At 53.0% G+C, this 17,214-nt stretch overlaps 2 protein-coding genes across 3 annotated transcripts in view; both read left to right on the top strand.

Annotated features, from left to right (window-relative positions):
- The window catches only part of LOC147654432 (uncharacterized), a 749,593-nt gene that overhangs the window by 243,312 nt on the left and 489,067 nt on the right, over nucleotides 1-17,214 (top strand). The gene's annotated exons all lie outside the window — the stretch shown is intronic.
- On the top strand, nucleotides 167-15,556 carry CD101 (CD101 molecule). Of its 2 annotated transcripts, XM_023944861.2 has the most exons (8): nucleotides 167-360; nucleotides 1,260-1,637; nucleotides 2,473-2,892; nucleotides 5,534-5,917; nucleotides 7,377-7,781; nucleotides 12,086-12,487; nucleotides 13,331-13,726; nucleotides 15,222-15,556. In XM_023944861.2, exons 1-8 carry the CDS (start codon nucleotides 303-305, stop codon nucleotides 15,413-15,415), a joined length of 2,637 nt encoding a protein of 878 aa, XP_023800629.2. In that variant the 5' UTR covers nucleotides 167-302; the 3' UTR covers nucleotides 15,416-15,556. The 2 variants fall into 2 exon arrangements, with proteins under 2 accessions (XP_023800629.2, XP_086739696.1); XM_086883570.1 differs by lacking the exon at nucleotides 167-360 and having other exon boundaries at nucleotides 1,026-1,637.

Here is a 17,214-nt window from a genome sequence, read left to right as displayed (position 1 = left end):
ACAGCCAGCAGGTGCCCACAGGTGGGCATCTGGCATGGGCACAGTGACAGAAGGGGCTTTGGGCATCATCACGCTTGCCCAGGTGGCCTGGGGACAGGACACTGGCTGCCACCTCCCAGAGGGTGTTGCTTTGCTGATGCACTCTGCTCCGTGACTTCTCCCTGCCATTCTAAGCAGAGGAAACCACCACTGACAGACAGTTTCCTCCCAGCCACCTTGTATTTAGCGGAGCGGCTGTTGCCATCGCCCATGAGAACCCACCACCGCCCCTCTGGGAGAGGATCCAAGCAGAGTGGATTCCCATGGGGCTGCCACAGTGCCTGGCAGCTGCCTTCCTCTTCCTCCTCCTCCTTCTCCTGGGTGAGTACCCTGCCCAGTGGCCAGAGCTTTCTTGGAAGTGTTGTGGGGAAAGCAGGGCATGGGGGGCTCAGCCAGCACTGCTGTGGCTCAGTTGCCATAGGAAGAGGTGCATCAGCATGTGCTCTTTTTGCACTGTGTTTTCACTCCAAAATGAGAGCCCAGACCCTAAGGGGGTTTTGGTGTGGGAACAGCCACATCCCCGTTGAGTGGCTGATTGCGGTGTGGAGGGTGTTACCTCGCTCCCTCTTCCATTGTGGGGGAATTTCTGAAGGTTTCCTAGGCAGTGCTGTCACCACCTCTCTTCCCTGGCCATCACGGCTGTTTTTTGGCCCATGTCCTGGAATGTCCTGTGGGCATTCCGCTTGGTGTGCATGCTGAGCATGCACAGAGTGAATGTCACTGCTGGGAGCTATATGGAAGGGGAGGGTCTGTGGGTGGCAATCCCCAGACCCTCTGCAAGCAGAAATGAAGGGAGCTCTTGATGCTTCCTGGTGTCCCCTGCCTGCAGAGTTGCTCTTGCTGACTCCCTCTCCTGTGCTGTCCTCTGTTTCTTCTGTGGAGCATCTCTGCAGCAGCCATCTCTACATCTCCTTCTCTGGCAGTGATCAGGTCTGACCCCTCCTCCCTGTCCCCCACACTTTCTGCAGGACCTGAGATCTTGGCCCACTTAATTTGAACACACCACAAGCTTCCTCCTTGATCTCAGCCTGGTTGCTGCTTCCTCTCCTGCTTGTGAAAGGCTCTTCAGGCACGAATGGGCTCAGCAGCCCTCTGGCCATGCAGCTCTGGTCTCTGTCGTGCGACCCCCGGTGTGGCAGGAGACAAGAAAGTTCAGGGCTCCGTAGTGACAGGACTTGTTCTTGTAACTGTACGCCTGCAAACACCGTGTGTGCTGACAGGTCTGAGCAGTGGCCAGCGGGTGGTGACTGTCCAGCAGGGACCCCTCTACCGCACAGAGGGGTCCCACGTCACCCTGTGGTGCAAGGTGAGCGGCTACCAGGGCCCGGCGGAGCAGAACTTCCAGTGGTCCATCTACCTGCCCTCGGCCCCCGAGCGGGAGGTGCAGATCGTCAGCACCGTGGACCCCTCCTTCCCCTACGCCATCTACACCCAGCGTGTGCGCAGCCGGGGCATCTTCGTGGAGCGGCTGCAGGGGGACGCCGTCCTGCTGCACATCACCGAGCTGCAGGACCGCGACGCCGGCCAGTACGAGTGCCACACGCCCAACACCGACGAGAGGTACTTCGGCAGCTACAGCGCCAAGACCAACCTCTCAGGTGTGGGATCAATCTCCTGACTGAGAGCCCTGTGGGGCAGGTCTCTACTGTCCCCACCTTTGCACTGGGGAGAAGAGCTCATCTGTCAGAGGGACAGCTGGGGGAAGGGGTGGTTAGTGGGGCTGAGGTAGGTTTGTCCACGCATTCCCTGGTTATTGCCTCCCAGCCAGAGCAAGGGGAGGGAAAGGAAGCCTCTTCTCCCCCATGACTTCAGCTCCTGACACAGACACAGCATGTCGCGGCTGGGCACTTAGGAAGGCAGGAATTTCCAGGCTCTGTGCATTAACTGCTGTTGTCTTCCCAGGTTGGGGTGTGGGAATTGACCCAAGTGGGATACCCACAGATGGAGGGAGGTAGCAGTTCTTGCAGACAACTGGGGAGGAAGGCAATGGGGTGGAGAAACAGAGGGAAAGGCCATACTGTGAGCACACCAAGTCTACGTGGTGGTACGGTACTTCCACTCGGTGTTCAGCCCTGTTTTCTCCTTTATCTTGGTGTTGCACCAGTTTACATTTGGAATAGTGAGGGAATGGATTCTAATCTCCCTGGGGCTGCCTAATTGATACTGACTGTAGTTTGACTGAAGAGGGCACTGCAAAGAGATTCACTGTTTTTCTTGTTTGCTGAGGTTTTAGTCACTTCACACCTCAACATAAGCTGATGGAAGCCTTGTCAGTCAGCTACAGAAGATTTTTCTCCTGTGCTGTCAGGTCCCTTAGGCCGTGGTTGCAGTTTCTTGGGAGTTGTCCTGGGACAGGAGCTGGACTCAGCAATTCTTGTGGGTCCATTTCAGCTCAGGATATTCTGTGATTCTGTGTTTCTCCCCCATGCTCAGTGATTCCAGACACACTCTCGGCTTCCATGGCCCCCCAGGCCCTCACTCGCATGGAAGGGGATGCGGTGGAGCTGACCTGTGAGGTGTCCAAGTCCACGGCCCAGCACACCCATCTCTCAGTTGGCTGGCACCTTCTTCAGGGAGGAGCAGGAGAGCACCGTGCCAAGGAGATCCTCACCCTCTCCAAGGACTTCATCCTGAAGCCAGGGCCCTCCTATGAGCAGAGGTTTCTGGAGGGGGATGTGCAGCTGCACAAGGTTGGGAACAGCACCTACAAGCTTGTCATCAGGAGGGTGAAGCCATCTGACCAGGGACAGCTGTACTGCGAGGCAGCCGAGTGGATTGAGGATCCTGACGAGACGTGGAAGGACATCTCCTGTAAGCAAACAGAGAAGACTTCGCTGGCAGTTGCGAGCCAGGGTAAGGCCTGTGCAAACTCTCGGGTTTTCAGACTCCCCTGTGCATTCAAGGCTCTACAGCAGATTTCACCGCCTCTGACGCAGCCCAGGGCCACACTGGTGGGTCTGGCTGGACACCGAGGGGGTGGGCTGGGCTCAGGGCCACGGCAGCCCCTGGTCCAGGAGCTCTTGGTGCTTTGGCTGCTCATGCAGCCCAATCTCCGACACCAGCAGCAAGCCCACAGCCTCACAGACCCGTGTGAGGCGCTGGCAGAGGGCACAGCGCGTGCCCACAGCAGCCTGGATCATCCTTGGCAGCCCTAAATCCTCCAGTGTGGGGAAATCCGGGGCTGTTTCGCTGCCTCGAGGCTCTTGTGGCCTTAAAAAAGTGCTCCTCAGTCAGCTGCCCATCACTGTGCTACAGCCACAGGCACGGAGGGAGACGGGGATGGCCTGTGTGTGCTGCAGGCCTCTTGTTGGGGCTGGCTTGTCTGTCCCCGCTGCCACCAGCCCGCTGGTTTCCAGAGCAGCTGGTGCTGCTGTTCATTAGGCCATTCCTCTGAGCACCCTGCCTGCCACCCCTCCTGCCACACGCCTTTGCTGGCTGTGGTCCCTCACCCTGCTTTTCCCCCAGGTGTGTGGGAGTGCCCAGGGGAAGGGAGAATCTCTCTCTCTCTCTCTCCACTAAGCTTTAGCTCAAAGCAGCCAAGAGAAGGTTGTGGATAGTTGGTGTCCTTTAACATAGCGTGCAGTGAAATTGGAGCAAGTCTCCCGCTGAGAGCCTGCCTGTGGAGGTGGTGTACGCTGTCCCCACACCTCAGGGTGGGTGAAGGAGGCCACAGAGCAGAGCTGGGGCAGTGAGGGGAACTGATGTCTCATGGCAGGGTGGTGAGTCAGAGCAGGAAACCAAAGAAACAGCGCTCGTATGTGGCTCAGGGGAGCAAGGTATCAGCAGGAGGGGAAGGGAAGTGTGGTCTCTTGTCAGTCTGCTTCCTGAAACCTGTCTGACAGGCAAAGCTTTATTCTTTCCCCTCATTGTGCACTGTGTGCAGCAAGGGCTTTCCAGGCCTGCTGTTGCTTGGGGAGCAATGGCAGTCAATGCACTTCCATGCATCCTCTTGTTGAAGAGGGCTTGTCAGTGTTTGGATTCAGGCCTCAGAGCCATGGGATCATTTAGAAATAGAGAAGCCTTGTCAGGGCTTGGTATTTGTCCCGTGGTAACTGTTAGAGGTAGGAGGGAGGTGATGGTGACAGTATTGATGCTCCTGGTACTGCCATGGTGGGACAGCAGTGGCTGTGCAAGCCCTCCATCAAGGATGCAGGGCTGGTTTCTTCCTCCAGCATCCAGTGGGGGAGCCCAGGCTGCAGGGCTGAGCACCCCATCGCTCCCAGAGCCATCGACCACTCTGACCGTGGCTAACTGCTCCGTCGGTTTCTGTAAACTCTGTTGCAAATATTTAGGAATGCCAAACATATCTGCAGCAGCTGGGATTCCTGTTCACAAACTGTTTATGAACCAGTGTTTAAATTCACAGGGTACTCATTTCCAATAAATTATTTGAGCCCTTCCAGTTGTGGTCTGGGAGTTGCTCTGTTTTACTTCCAAACCACAGCATGTAACCTTTCCCTTGTTTAGAGTCTCAGGGGGCACCACAGTGACCCAGGGAGACAGAGTGGGGTGAGCCAGGGAATCTGGGCTCAGTCCTTCCTCCAGCTTTTGGCCATGCCAGTGCTCTGTGAGGTCATGGCACAGGGTTTTGGGGTACCCAGTGGGTCTCCTGCTTGCAGCCACTGTCCAGCCAGGCTGATGCCAGGAACCAGGGGGGTGAACGCCCAGCGAGGAAGGTGAATGGTATCACAGGACCCAGAGATGGGGTCCTCACCTCAGACACAGCTGACTGACTGCCCAAGAGGGTCTGCCAAGGGGAAGAAGACTTTAGGTTCCCCCTGTTACTGCCTTCTTTGCAATTAGCACCTACTGCTAATTGTTATGGGGGGAAGGGTCCACCTCCTCTTGCTTCCTTCCTGCCTCCCCATGCTGTGACAAGTCTTGATATTTCTGCTTTCTGTAGGAACTTAACCCAAATCCTCTCCAGCTTGGAGAGCATCTCTTGCCTACAACCCACAGTAGCCACTGGTGGCTTCAGCATGCAGGAACAGCCACAGTAGATTCAGACAAGCCACTTGAATGCCAGCCCTTCATGCACTTTTTTCTGCCACAAGCAGCAGAGTTCAAACCACCACTGTGATGAAACCCCTTTGTGCCCCTTTTTAGCTTACAGGATAGGTGTTCCATGAGGTAAAACAGCTCCAGGAGGGTGAGACAGAGCAGCACCTGCAAAAGCTGATGCCTCTGAGTTAGGGCAGCCCTCATTTTGGATGCCTGAGCTGAGCAGGGGCTGGCTGTGGCCAAAGGCTGTCCCAGTGGATGCTCTGCTCTGTTGGGTTTATCTGCTCTTATCAGGGGAACTCAGCACCCCGGGGCTCTGGCACTTCCTTCACCTGCAACTGCTCCCCCCAGGGTCAAAGTTTTCCATCCTGATCCCTGTTCTTGTGAAAGAAAACGTTTTCACAGAGAATTCCCTCCTGTTGCCCTCTGCAAGGCCAGGAGGGAAGCACGGGCAGGACCACCCACCACCCTCCTTGTTTTTGATTGCCCACAGGCAGAGACCTCTCCGTGGACATCGCCGCTGCTGAGCGCTCCCTTTCTGAAGGGGACACCCTGCAGCTCACTTGTGTGGTGGGAGCCCCAAAGAACAGCAGCAGGCACTTTAAAGTGATTTGGCTCCTCAATGAGATGGAAGTGGCCAAGGTTGACCCCCATGGGGTATTGATTTGGGAGGAAGGATACCAGGAGAGAGCCAAGCTGGGGCAGCTCCGAGCATTCAAGCCAAGCAACGCAGTTTATGTGCTCAGCATCTCTGAGATGGGGCTGGAGGACAAGGGCACGTACCAGTGCTCTGTGTCGGAAATGAAGACTCCTGGAGACTTGCACAGCATCCAGACCAATGTGTCATCAGGCATACAAGTCAACGTGAAGCCAGTAGGTTAGTAAATCCTAACAGCTGCTCTTCTGGGTAAAGCCTGCAGGATCCTTGGCTGGAGAATTCTTTAGGTCTGGCCTCATCTTGACAGGGGCAGCAAGAGTGCAAATGTGCCATATGGTTTTTGATAGATAATGGGAAAAGCATTTGCTTTAGCAAATATTAGCATGACAGACACAGTAGCTGTCAAGAAAGTGTAAACCTTTAGTCCAGTCTCTGCAGTAAATTTTGGGGAAAATAGGTAGAATTCTGAGGAGTCTGTGTCATCCTGTATCTTTGGTACTGAAAACTGTGAGCAACATCTGCTGCTACTCCTGAAAATCACAGGAAAACCCAGCAGAAGAGGTATGTATGGGGGCGGGGATCATTGTCATTTCCATCAGGGAAATGATGAATGAACTCTCCCTGTTTTAGATGGATGATTTGTGACAAACCACTCTAAGAAAAGTGTGTAGGAGGCTCTTGGTTTCCTTGTCATAACTAGATAATGGTTATTCTGATGTAGCAGGAGCTGCCTGCTGGGACTCTGTTTCTTAACTAATTCTTTATGTATCCACATCCCAAAGAAAGACATTAAACAGAAAAAAACCCAACAAAACAAAACAGAAAAACCACAACCGCAAAGCCTTCTCCAAATCCACAGGGAAAGCCTGGTTGAAAATTTCAGGCATTTCCCCAACTCCTTTCCTTTTCCAACATCAAGATTTATCTAGTCTTTCACTCGGCCCTGCAGTGCTTCAGTTTCCCCATTTCTACCAGGATGCTAGAGTCCTCCATGGTGTGTTTTGGGACAACAGCTGAAATGCTGGGGGACCTGAAGGGCAGCACCTTGCTCAGCAGGCCTTTGTCCTTAAGCTGAAATACAAAATACCTATTCTAGCAGCATAATTACTTGCAGTAATCAAGTTCAACAAAGCTACTTGCTGAGTTTTCTGGTGGTATTGATCAGATATACCGCTGCTGCTGGTTGCTTCCCCTGCCCTCTTCTCTGAGTGCAGAGCCTCTAACCTCCATGGTGTGCAGTGACCATGTCCTTCCTTCTGGGGTGCCTTTATGGAGAGGCAGCTTTTTGGCTGTGATTTGGCATGGTTCTCCTTTCTTGTTGCTGGGCTGGGTGCCTGAGAGCACCAGTCAGGCCACAGGAATTGTTAAGCTTTAGTGGAAGGAAGCAGCAAACAGGAGAGCAGCATCAGCAGAGGATCCCTGGCTCTTCTGGTGTAGGACTGGGGACCCTAGAAAAGAGGATACACAGAGTTTTCTGGGAAATTGGGGGGTGGGAAAGTGGGAGGTAGGAGAGGGCCAAGGGCTGCATGGGGTTGGCAGAGCACAGTGGAGAGCAGCACTGGCAGAGGAGCAGCAGCAGTGCTGGTGCCATGGCCCTGGGGTGCCCAGGGCTGCATGGGTGGGGTGGCACAGGGCAGGACTTCTGTCCCCATGCCAAGGGCTGTCTCCTCCCGAGCAGGTCTGGGTCTGCACGCCACGCTGAGCAGCCGAATTGCCACCGTCACTTACGGGCAGAGTTTTGAGCTCTTCTGCCAAGTGAACGCCAGCTACACCCTGGAGGAGGTGCCAGCGTCTGTGAGGTGGCTTTTCCAGCCCAGCCTGCCCACGGGTCCCTTTCAGGAGCTGGTCAGGGCCTTTCCCAGTGGCACTGTGGTCTGGGGGACAGCACAGCCACACCTCCAGGGGAAAGCCCAGCTGGTGAAGACTGACACCTCCTTCAGGCTGCACATCCACAGCGCCTTGCCTGCCAACGAGGGGACGTACCAGTGTGAGGTGGAGGTCTGGAGAAGGAACATCCTGCCCCTGGGGCAGCCAGCAGCCAGCACCAGCTCCAATGCCGTGGGAATAAAAGTGGTGCTGCCAGGTAAGCAGAGCCTTCAGCAGAGGTCTCTCCTGCAACTTTCAATCCATCAAACGTAACCAGGGCCACTGATGTCTGGAGTGTCCCCAGCAGGGTCACCTCCCAGGGCTGCAGGAGATGGTGCTACCTGTTCTGGTGCTTCCTCAGCTCCTGACAAAACCTTGGGGACAAATTTGGTGTTGGTGAGCAGCAGTATCTCTTTGTTTGCAGATTACACCAAGCACACAGGGATCAGCCTTGCCACTAGGATTTTAAGCCTGGTTTCTGGAAAGAAGCAGTGCCCCCCCAGGAAGCCCAGCTGAATGTTTGGGGTGTGAGGTAAACCCCATGGTGTGGGTTTCTGGGAGACAGACCAGCCCCTGAAGCTGATGCTGGGATATGTCTGTGTTCCCTGACCAGAATATTCAAGGTATGCAGAGAAAGCACCAGGCCTCTCTGCCGGGCTGGGAGCCAGCACTGAGCCTCAGGGTGCCAGGGACTCGATGGGGAGGAATCTCCTCCCCAGCACGGCTGAGGCTCTGCCCAGGGTTCCCTTTTATGGCCACCCCTGCAGGCAGGGTCTGTGCTGCCATCCCTCCTGCCAGCATCCCGCTGGGAGCCTGGTCCTCTTATGGAAGAGAGATGCTGCAAGCAGACCCCACCACCCTGCCATGAGCCTGCTCCCTGCCGTCCCTGGCAGCACCATGGTGTCAGTGTGCCCTGCTCGCAGCTGGGGCTGCTGCAGGAGCTGGGGAGTTTGTCCTGGCCTCTGAGCCTCTGGAGGCAGGCCTGAGAATATGGGCTGGTTTAGGGTTTTTTTGCCCTTGTGTCTGTTCTGCCAGCAAAGGAGAGTTCTTGCTCTTTTTTTTTTTTTTTTTTCCCCATGCATTAAGTGCTCCTTCCTCTAAAATCCTCGGATTTCTAGAATCCACAACCCAGTGAACTGAAATTATGCATTTTTCATGTTTTTTAACTGATGGATTTGCTGTGGCATAAGCTAATACATTTTCTTCCCTGTCTGGGCTCTTTTCTCTGGTGCTCTCTCCCATTCCGCTGTTATTCATTCCTCGCCCCTGTGGAGCTGACTGCTGGGATGCTCTGTTGAACACTGGAGCTGCCACCAGCTGGGGCAGGGTGGCACTGAGGTGACAACAATCAGCACCTTTGGGCACACATCTCTAGTGCAAATGGCACTAAGATGAGCAGGCCTAATGGCAGAGCATCCACACAGAGGAGATGGTAGCAGCGTGAGAATACAACATTTGGCTCCAAACGTGCTGCAGCTGTTGCTGGAGACTGTGGTGCTGTAAAGAGTGGAACTGGGAGACGGTGATGCACAGTGGGAGGTCCCTGCTGGCTCTAGTGACACCTCCCTTGGAAAGGCAGCAGGACCCAGTGAAGGATATTTGGGAGGGTCGGGAAGTCTGGGGAGGAAGCTGGCTCAGGCAGCAATGGGGTTGGGGTGAAGCTGCAGAAAATGAAGCTGCAAATCATGAAAATCGCCAGCCTGCTTCTCCTCTTATAAAACCTTATAGCTGGAGCCTGCAGAGATACTGGAGTTCTTGACTTTTTGCTTCAGCGCTTTGTTTACTCCTTGATATTAGTCAGTTCTTTAGGAATTTACGTGTTGCTGTGGTCTGCAGGCCATCTTCAGATAGGAGGGGCACCCATGAAAGATTTTAACGGGTGGGGAAGGAGGAGAGATCTTTTCCCTTTCCAATATCTTACGTGGGATTTCATTATTAGTGCTCCTTGAGCCTCTCGGTGCAGCTGCTTCCCCCACTCTGGGGTGAGCTGCAGGGGCTTTTTCACCTTGTGTCCCTCAGGCCAGCAGCCCACATGGGCTGTGCCCTTCTGCCTGCTCCACTGCTCCTGGGCCAGGCGGAAAACCAAGCATCAGCAGGCAAGGTTCACAGGGAGACGGGTGGTGAGATGCTCAGCTCGGTTAATTGAATTGAAAATGAAAGGGAAAACAGCACCATGGCTTTATGTGAGAAAGGAAGAGGCAGGCAGCTGCTCTGCCCTTTTGGTAATTGATCTTTAGCAGTAGAGAGAGGAGCTAAAACAAAGGGGCTTTGCAGCAAGTGCTCTGCTTCCTCTTGAGGTGATCTCCGAGAGTGTAACAATTCTCCTCATCAAAATCAAGCACTCAAGGCAGTGGTTCCTGTGCCTCCTCTCTGAGCTCTAGTAGCTTTTCCTTCTCTGGAGCATTTTCTGCCTCTGAAAGTGTCAGGCTAGGCCACACTCAAGCAAGACCCTACCTGCCCCCTTGTCCCCTGGCAGTTCAGTGACTGGCTGAGTGGGATCCTTGGTACTGAGCAGATGAATTAAGAATTAAGTATCTTATTTTTTCCAGTGTGATCACTTCACCTGTGACAGAAACACAGGATGGTGGAGATTGGCAGGGACCTCTGGAGGTCACCTGGTCCACCTCCCTGTGCAAGCAGGGCCACCTAGAGCGGGCTGCCCAGAACCATCTCCAGATGGCTTTTGTGTCCTCCCTCTGAAGATTTGTGCTCCCACAGAGCCGGCTCTGGGATGGGTATGCTTTTAAGCACTGAAGTTTAAGATATCAACTTGCATCTAGCTGCCAGGTGTGCTCAAGTCTGTGTGAATTTCATGGTGGATCTGATGAATTTGCACAGTGCCCTAATTAGGGTGACTACTGTCCCCTCTCTTCTGCTTTTTGCCCATAACTGTTTCTTCAGAGCAGTAAATACACACTGTGAAGTGCAGGACAGCACTGTGATCCCTTGGGAGCATCCACCTCCCAGACATCCTGGTGAGTGCTGCTGTGGAAATCCTCACCACTAAAGTGAGGCAGTAAGCAGATACTGGGACTCGTGCAAGTGCCCCTGTGGAGGAAACCACCAACCCTTGGGTGAAAATGTGTTTGTCTGCAGAGAGAAGGAAGAGTAATGGGTTACAAAGAAAAAAGAATAAGCAGGGAGGGTTTTGTTGGTGGATTTCACAAAGAGGCAGAGGCTCTACAGAGATGTAAAGAGATATCAGTTGGGATATTTTGCTTTGACCAGTCTCAAGATAGGCAGTGAAGGCCTCTGAAATGGATTGCTTGAGTTTTGAGAAGAAATGCTTGAAGGAAGAGGAAATGTGCAAGCTTTCTCCTGCAGCGTCTCTCTTTCCCCTCAGCTCCTGTGGGAGAAGCTGCAGCACCCTCCTGTCCCAAAGCCCTCTCCACAACCTGCTGCCATCACATCCCTTGGGAGAGGACTGTGAAGGAGAATGCCCTGCTGAGCCTGTGGCCAAGGGCAGGGGTCTGAGACATTCTGAGGGACCATCTCAGTGTGTCCTCTGCTGCCTGTCCCCAAATCAGCGCCCAGGGGCTGAGGTTTAAGGAAGCTCAGTTGTCCAAAGCCTCTGTGGCAGAGGGTGTCCTGCTGCTCAGCTCATATGCAAGGAAAGTGCTAAGAATGGAAACTCAGCCTATGGTCCCCTAAAACCCCGCTGGTGTCTCCTGCTGAGTATTTTCTCCCTACCCAAGGGTGGATCCCTGTGTGCTTTCCTTCCCCTGACTGCTGACTCCATCTGACAGAGGTGGAGTCTCAGCATGGAGGGGAGGGTGGAGGGGAAATGCAGGCAGTTGGAGGACCTTTACAGATATGGATTTGCAGCTTTCTCACTGCTGGAGGAGAGGTTCCAGCAACAGGTGATGCACTGTGGGAGGAGGTTCCCTCAAAGCAGGAGCAGCACAGACACATCAGGACCAGCGATGCCTGCTGCCAAGGCAGCACCTTCCCTCTGCTCTCCTCAACTGCACAGCACTGAACAATCACTGGGTGTGACCTCAGAGGGTGTGCAGGACTGTGCTGTGGTTTTGGATTAATAACCACATCGGAGATGGCAACTGTTAGTGAGACCCACAGAGGCTCTGTAGTCTCTCAGTGATAAAAGACACTTGTTCACAGTCTCCAAAGGCGTGGGCTGGTTTTGTCACATACGTGTGAGCCTGCTGATGGAAGCAATGGTAGACAGACACATTTGCTTCAGACAGAGGCTCTCCCTCCAAGCTCCAACACAGTGGCTGCCTCTATCCCCCATTCCTGCTCCCTGGCCTCCAAGGCACCTCCTCTGCTACTCTCCTTTCCAGTAACACCCAGCTATGGTTCCCTGCTATTGTTTGAACAAGGGTGTGTGGATTTGTTCTTCCCCTCCTTCCTTCACCCTCTGCTCCAGCATCCCCATACATGTCTTTTGTCTGTGCACTCTCTTCCTTACTTCTCTTTCAGTGTGTTTCTCTCAGGACAGCTTTATTCCTCTCCTTGTCAGTATCCCTGTGCTGGCATGACTGTTTTCTTTCTCCATTTCAGAAAGCAAGCTTCGGGTTGCTACGCAAGACAGCTCTGTGGAAATTGCCAGTGGTAACGCAGCCATTGAGTGCAGGGTTGTGTTTGCCCCGAAAAATTCGCAGTTTGCTGTTACCTGGTACCTTCTGCCTCCTCTGGCAGATGCGGCGCCCCTGCAAATCGTCAGGGCCAGCTACAGCAGCATACTGGAATACGGGTCTGAATTCAGCTCTCCTGCACAAAAGTCCCGGTTCCTGAGCCAGAGGGTGTCCAGCAACACATTCCAGCTGCAGATTCTGTCTGCAAACCTCGGGGACCAGGGCAGGTACTACTGTGTGGTAGAGGAGTGGCTCTGGCTGGTGGATGGCTGGTACAAGCTCGGAGAGGGAGCATCGGGAAGGACCACGCTGAGGTTCAGACTCCCAGGTGAGCAGGTGTTGTCCCTTGTACAGGTGCTGCTGAAGAAGGTTGGATCAATTCATGACAGACCCCTGCCAGGCCTCTCCTAAGCTGGCAGGGCTTAGGAGAAGCAGAAGCTCCTGTGCTGGATCTGAGGCTTAGGGATACAGGAGCTGTCAGTGCCTCTCAAAGGGAAATAGGGAATTAGGAAGATTTACCACATCCTCCCAAACCACCTGAGCTGCTCTCTTTGCTACTGGCAGATGTAGTCAAATGCTTCATAACAAAGTGAACTGTGACCTTTTCCTTTTCCCTGCAACACCTGGTGCACTTGGGTGGCTGTACAATGCTGTTGAATAGAGAAGCAGCCCTTACCTGATGCTCCTGAGCACCCTGAAGGAAAACACTTGGTTTTCCTTACCCTGCAGCACACTGCTGCTAAGAAACAAGACTGGAGATTCAGCTGCTCTCACCTTAATCACTGCACCTCTGGGGTGCATGGTGGGTCTCCCTGGATCAGTTCTTCCCTCCCTCAGCCTCACTCCAGCTCTAAATAAAGTGGATCAGAGAATTCCAGCTTCCTAAATAGCTGTTGGTCTAAAGGATGCCTTTATCACTTATTTGGAGGGGGTAGGAAGTATTATTGCATGGGGGACAGAGATGATGGGGAAGGTGGGGACACAACTCCCCAGGGAGAATGGACAGGAGCAAGGGGCCTTTGTCTATCCAGCAGAGGCTTCTGCAAGAGGCCATTCCAATCCCTCACCCTTTGCTCCAGAAGGTTCCTATCAGCTTGTGGGTGCAGGCAGAAGCGGTTTTTACAACAGTACAACACCACAACATCTCTTTCTGCTTGCACTCTTCCCCCAGAGCGCGAGCTGCAGATGGAGAGAACCAACCGCAGCATCTCCGCGAGGGAGGGCGAGGAGGTGACGCTGCCCTGCCGGCTGCAGGGTGCCCTCCTGCCCGGCACACACCTCTCAGCCACCTGGTTCCAGGTGGGGAGCAGTGGTGGTGACAGCTGCCTGCTGACCCTGCACCACGATGGCACCGTGGGGTACCCGCAGGAGCGCCTGGCAGGGCGGCTGTACCTCCGCCGCCCCTCCGCTGGTGACTTCAGCCTGACGCTGCTCAGCGTGGAGAGGGGAGATGCTGGGGCCTATTACTGCCAGCTGCAGGAATGGCAGCAGCAGAGTGAGGGGAAGGACTGGGCTCTGCGAGCCTTGGCACGCTCTGGGTACACCCAGCTCGCCACCATCCCGCCAGGTAACGCTGCTGGGTGCCAGGGGCTGATCACCCTGCATGGCTCATCCTCCCATAGCCATGCTGGGGCCAGAACCAAAATGTTTTGGGGGGAAGATTCTTGGGGTGACCTCTCTGGCAAGTCTGTCTAGACTGAGGTCTCTAAAACCAGCCTCTGTTCCCTTTGGGGTGAGTGGGGGTGCATGTTGGCTGCAAAGGTAGGACTGGATTCTGCATGCAAAAGTTTAAGTAAATAAAAGCAAAGGTTTCAGTCAGGTGCATGCGGCATTTTTAGGAAGGTAATACACAGGAGTTGTTGCTGCTTTGGGAAAATAGGAGGCTCAGATGACCCACGTGGAGGAAAAAATATAAACTGTGAAATCAATCACGATGCACCCAGCTGAGAGGATCTTGCACTTGTACCCTCCTTCAGCCCTGGAGCTGCCATGCCTGAAGCCAGCCTGGGTGCCTACACGAGTTATGGCTTCTGCAGGACTTCCTAGTGCTGGCCAGCATGGAAAGGGTGACCCTGCAGAGCCCTCCCCTGTGCCTCCCACAGCCAGGCACAGAGCCTGCTCCCATGACTTTGCACCTACAGCAGAGCTAATCTGGGTTTAGCTGCACAGAGAGGGACTGACAGCACTTCATCCTCCCTGCTGTTGTGCTGCTGCTGTTTTCCATCACAGCTCTCCCCAGCACTCAAGACTTCTCCTTCATCATCTCCCTCTATCTCTTGTTACCCATTACTGGTAGAGTAACCATTGCTAAAATTGCTCAGTAACTGCTAGTAAATCCTCCTCCAGTTTTTGAATTAGTGTTTTTGCCAAGTGGTTTTCATGGTTCTCACAAATGGCAAAAGATTAGCTGGGTGGTTTTTCTTTATCCCTCTCTATTTAATTTTTTTATTTTTTGGAAGGATGGCTATGTGTGTGTATGTCTGTTCCTCCAGTGATGCAGGAATCTTTCAAGTACCCAGCAGCCTGCACCTCAGCTGGGGAGCTGCTCTGCAGGAGCTGCCAGGGATGAGGATGGTGCTCACGGCTGCCTTGGGGATGAAATACAATAGCAGAACAGCAGTAACAAGGAGGGGCAGGTGTCTGGGTGGGAGCAGGGACCTCTTGATCTGGTTCCCTTTGCTTTCCTCTTATCCCATCTTGCTCAGTGGTGCAGCCTCTGACAGACTTGCACCTCATCCCACTGTCACTGGTGTCAAGCAGGGTGTGTTGCTTTCCCTTACTGAGCCCAGTCTGGAGCGGGTTAGCAGAAGAACTGGGTGCTTTCTGTTGATATGTTTCAGATGAACAGATCAGGGCCTTATCTGACCTCCCCAGACAAGAAATAGAGGCAAATTGCCTGGTTTCTCTCCCTCTTCTCCTCAGTTAGCCTGTATGAATTCTTAAAAATTATTAGCTGTTGAAGACTCAGGTTAAAGCTTTAAGAAAATAGAACTTAGACAAACAGTAGGAGAGAGAAACTCAAACTAGCTTGGGCCTGACTTTTTATTTCTTTTTTCCTTCAGAGTCAACTGTTTTGTCTAGGATCTGCTCATCCCCACCACTGCTGAACTTCATCTTATACTTACCATTGGTTCTGATCCTTTTCCTGGCCCTTGCTGTCTTCTGCTGGTACTGCAAATCCAGGAAAAACAAGAAGGGCAACATCACAGGATGGATGATGGAACTGGAAGGGAAAGAAGAGGTCAAGAAAACTTAGCTGGTCTGTAGAGGCAGATGTAACTTGGAGGAGCAGAGCTGGACAGCTGAGGAGGACTGAGCACTTGCAGAGGGGCTTTTTATGGTTTTATAGTAGCTCTTGCAATAAATCCTTGAGATTGTGTGTTTGCTTTTGATGGAACGAAGCAGCTTTGGAATTACTAAGCAAACAGGGTTTTCCTAACAAGTGTTTCTGTCCTTTAGGTTAGATACTCACCCATTTCCTACTCTGTTTGTTGTGGTACATTTGAGGTCCCTGCATTATGCATCTCCCACTGTGGATGGAAGTGGTGTTATTCCCCTGCAGGAATAAGGGAAAAAACAGCTCTTTCTGCGCTGTGACACAAAAGCACCACATTTCTACTAAATTTGGGTGTCTTGATAAAATCTATGTGGTATCCAGGCTAAAAACCAGTGGTAGAACTGGAAGTGGAATATCCCATTTAAGTCATCACCCTTACCTTTGCCCACTCTTTGCTCAGGAAACTCTTGGACACCACTGTTTTCACGTTCAGAGAGTGCCTGTGCTCCAAGAGCATCATCTCCAAAATGAAATGGGTCTTCATCACAAAACCTGTCACAGGAGCATGAGGACTGAGCAAGGCTGGCTGGGCCTGAACAAAGTCCAGAGCATAACCATCCACAAAAAACCAAATCCTGTTGACCCAGTAAAGGATTTTCAGGGAGTCTTGGAGCCCACAAGGAAGATGTGGACACCAAACCATCTCAGAGATGAGGGTACAAAGTTCCCAGCTCCTTCCTTTGCTTCCACTGTAGGAGAAGACAGCATCCAGCCCCTGGTACCTGTGCTGTCTGTGGGTCAGGAAGCTGAGACCTGGTTAAAGACACATCCAGGTTGTCCCATGTAATAAAAAAGCCATGTCTGTGCTGTGGGGCAGCTCCTCTATACTCTGGAGTCCAGCTTGGGCTCACCTTTTCAAGGCTGAGGAGCTTTGCTATCTGAAGAGTGTCTTATGCGTGGAAGAAAGGAGATTTCTATCCAGTCCTGATAAGCCAAGGGATATTCCACCCCTAATTGTGCAAAATGGGATGTGGTCCCAGGGATTTGGAAGGTCAGGTATCAGAGCAACACTCTAAGCACTGTCCTCAGACCAAAGTAGCTTTATAGAAACCACAGCAGACTTACAAACCTGTTTCCTGTGACCACAGAGAGATTTGGAGACACCACAGCCTGTCTAGATGATCTGTTCTTTCACTTTCTTTGCAATTAGGAAAGCTGCCTGGCTTTATCCTGAAGAACTGGCAGGTGCTACAGTCCCTTGAAAATGCAGTTTTTGCACACATCTGAGGATGACTGCTCCTGTTTCCCTGTTCAGCCACCTCTGTCTGTGCTGGCTGGTTCCAGCTTGCTCAGTCTTTCCCTGCAGGATGTTTTCTGGACCCCGTGCAGCTTTTCCCTTTGCTGTCCTGACCCCAGCTGCCTCTCCCACAGCGTGAGTGCTCAGAGCTGCACGTGGGGCTCTCTGCAGAGGTTTCCCCCCTGCCTTGTGGGTTATGTGCCGTTTACACATCCCACTGGGATGTTTGATGTTCTCTTTGCGTGTGACAGCGCGCCACTGTTTGTGCTTGGCTCGTGATCCTCGGCCTCCTCTCCTGCAGATTTGCTGCCTGGCAAGTTGTGTCTCCACTTCATGTTCAGGCTGTTGACTTCTCCTCTCTGAATGAAGCCCCATTTCCATGGGGGTGTCGAACAGCTTTCTGCAGCAGTTTGTGGAAGATCCTGCCGTCTGCCTTAGCCCTGTCTCAGTAAAGCTTTAACTCACGTGCCGGTTTCTGACT

Source organism: Cyanistes caeruleus, chromosome 3, assembly GCF_971803275.1.
Source record: "Cyanistes caeruleus chromosome 3, bCyaCae1.hap1.1, whole genome shotgun sequence".
Lineage (NCBI taxonomy): Eukaryota > Metazoa > Chordata > Aves > Passeriformes > Paridae > Cyanistes > Cyanistes caeruleus.
This window is presented reverse-complemented; position numbering and strand designations above follow the sequence as displayed.

Bases quoted from the DNA above. Each gene is read 5' to 3' on its own strand.
- CD101 (XM_086883570.1), top strand. From the start codon at position 1,115: ATGGGCTCAGCAGCCCTCTGGCCATGCAGCTCTGGTCTCTGTCGTGCG. The intron at 5,918-7,376 runs GTTAGTAAATCC...CCTCCCGAGCAG, and splicing joins AGTCAACGTGAAGCCAGTAG to GTCTGGGTCTGCACGCCACG. The intron at 12,488-13,330 runs GTGAGCAGGTGT...CTCTTCCCCCAG, and splicing joins GCTGAGGTTCAGACTCCCAG to AGCGCGAGCTGCAGATGGAG.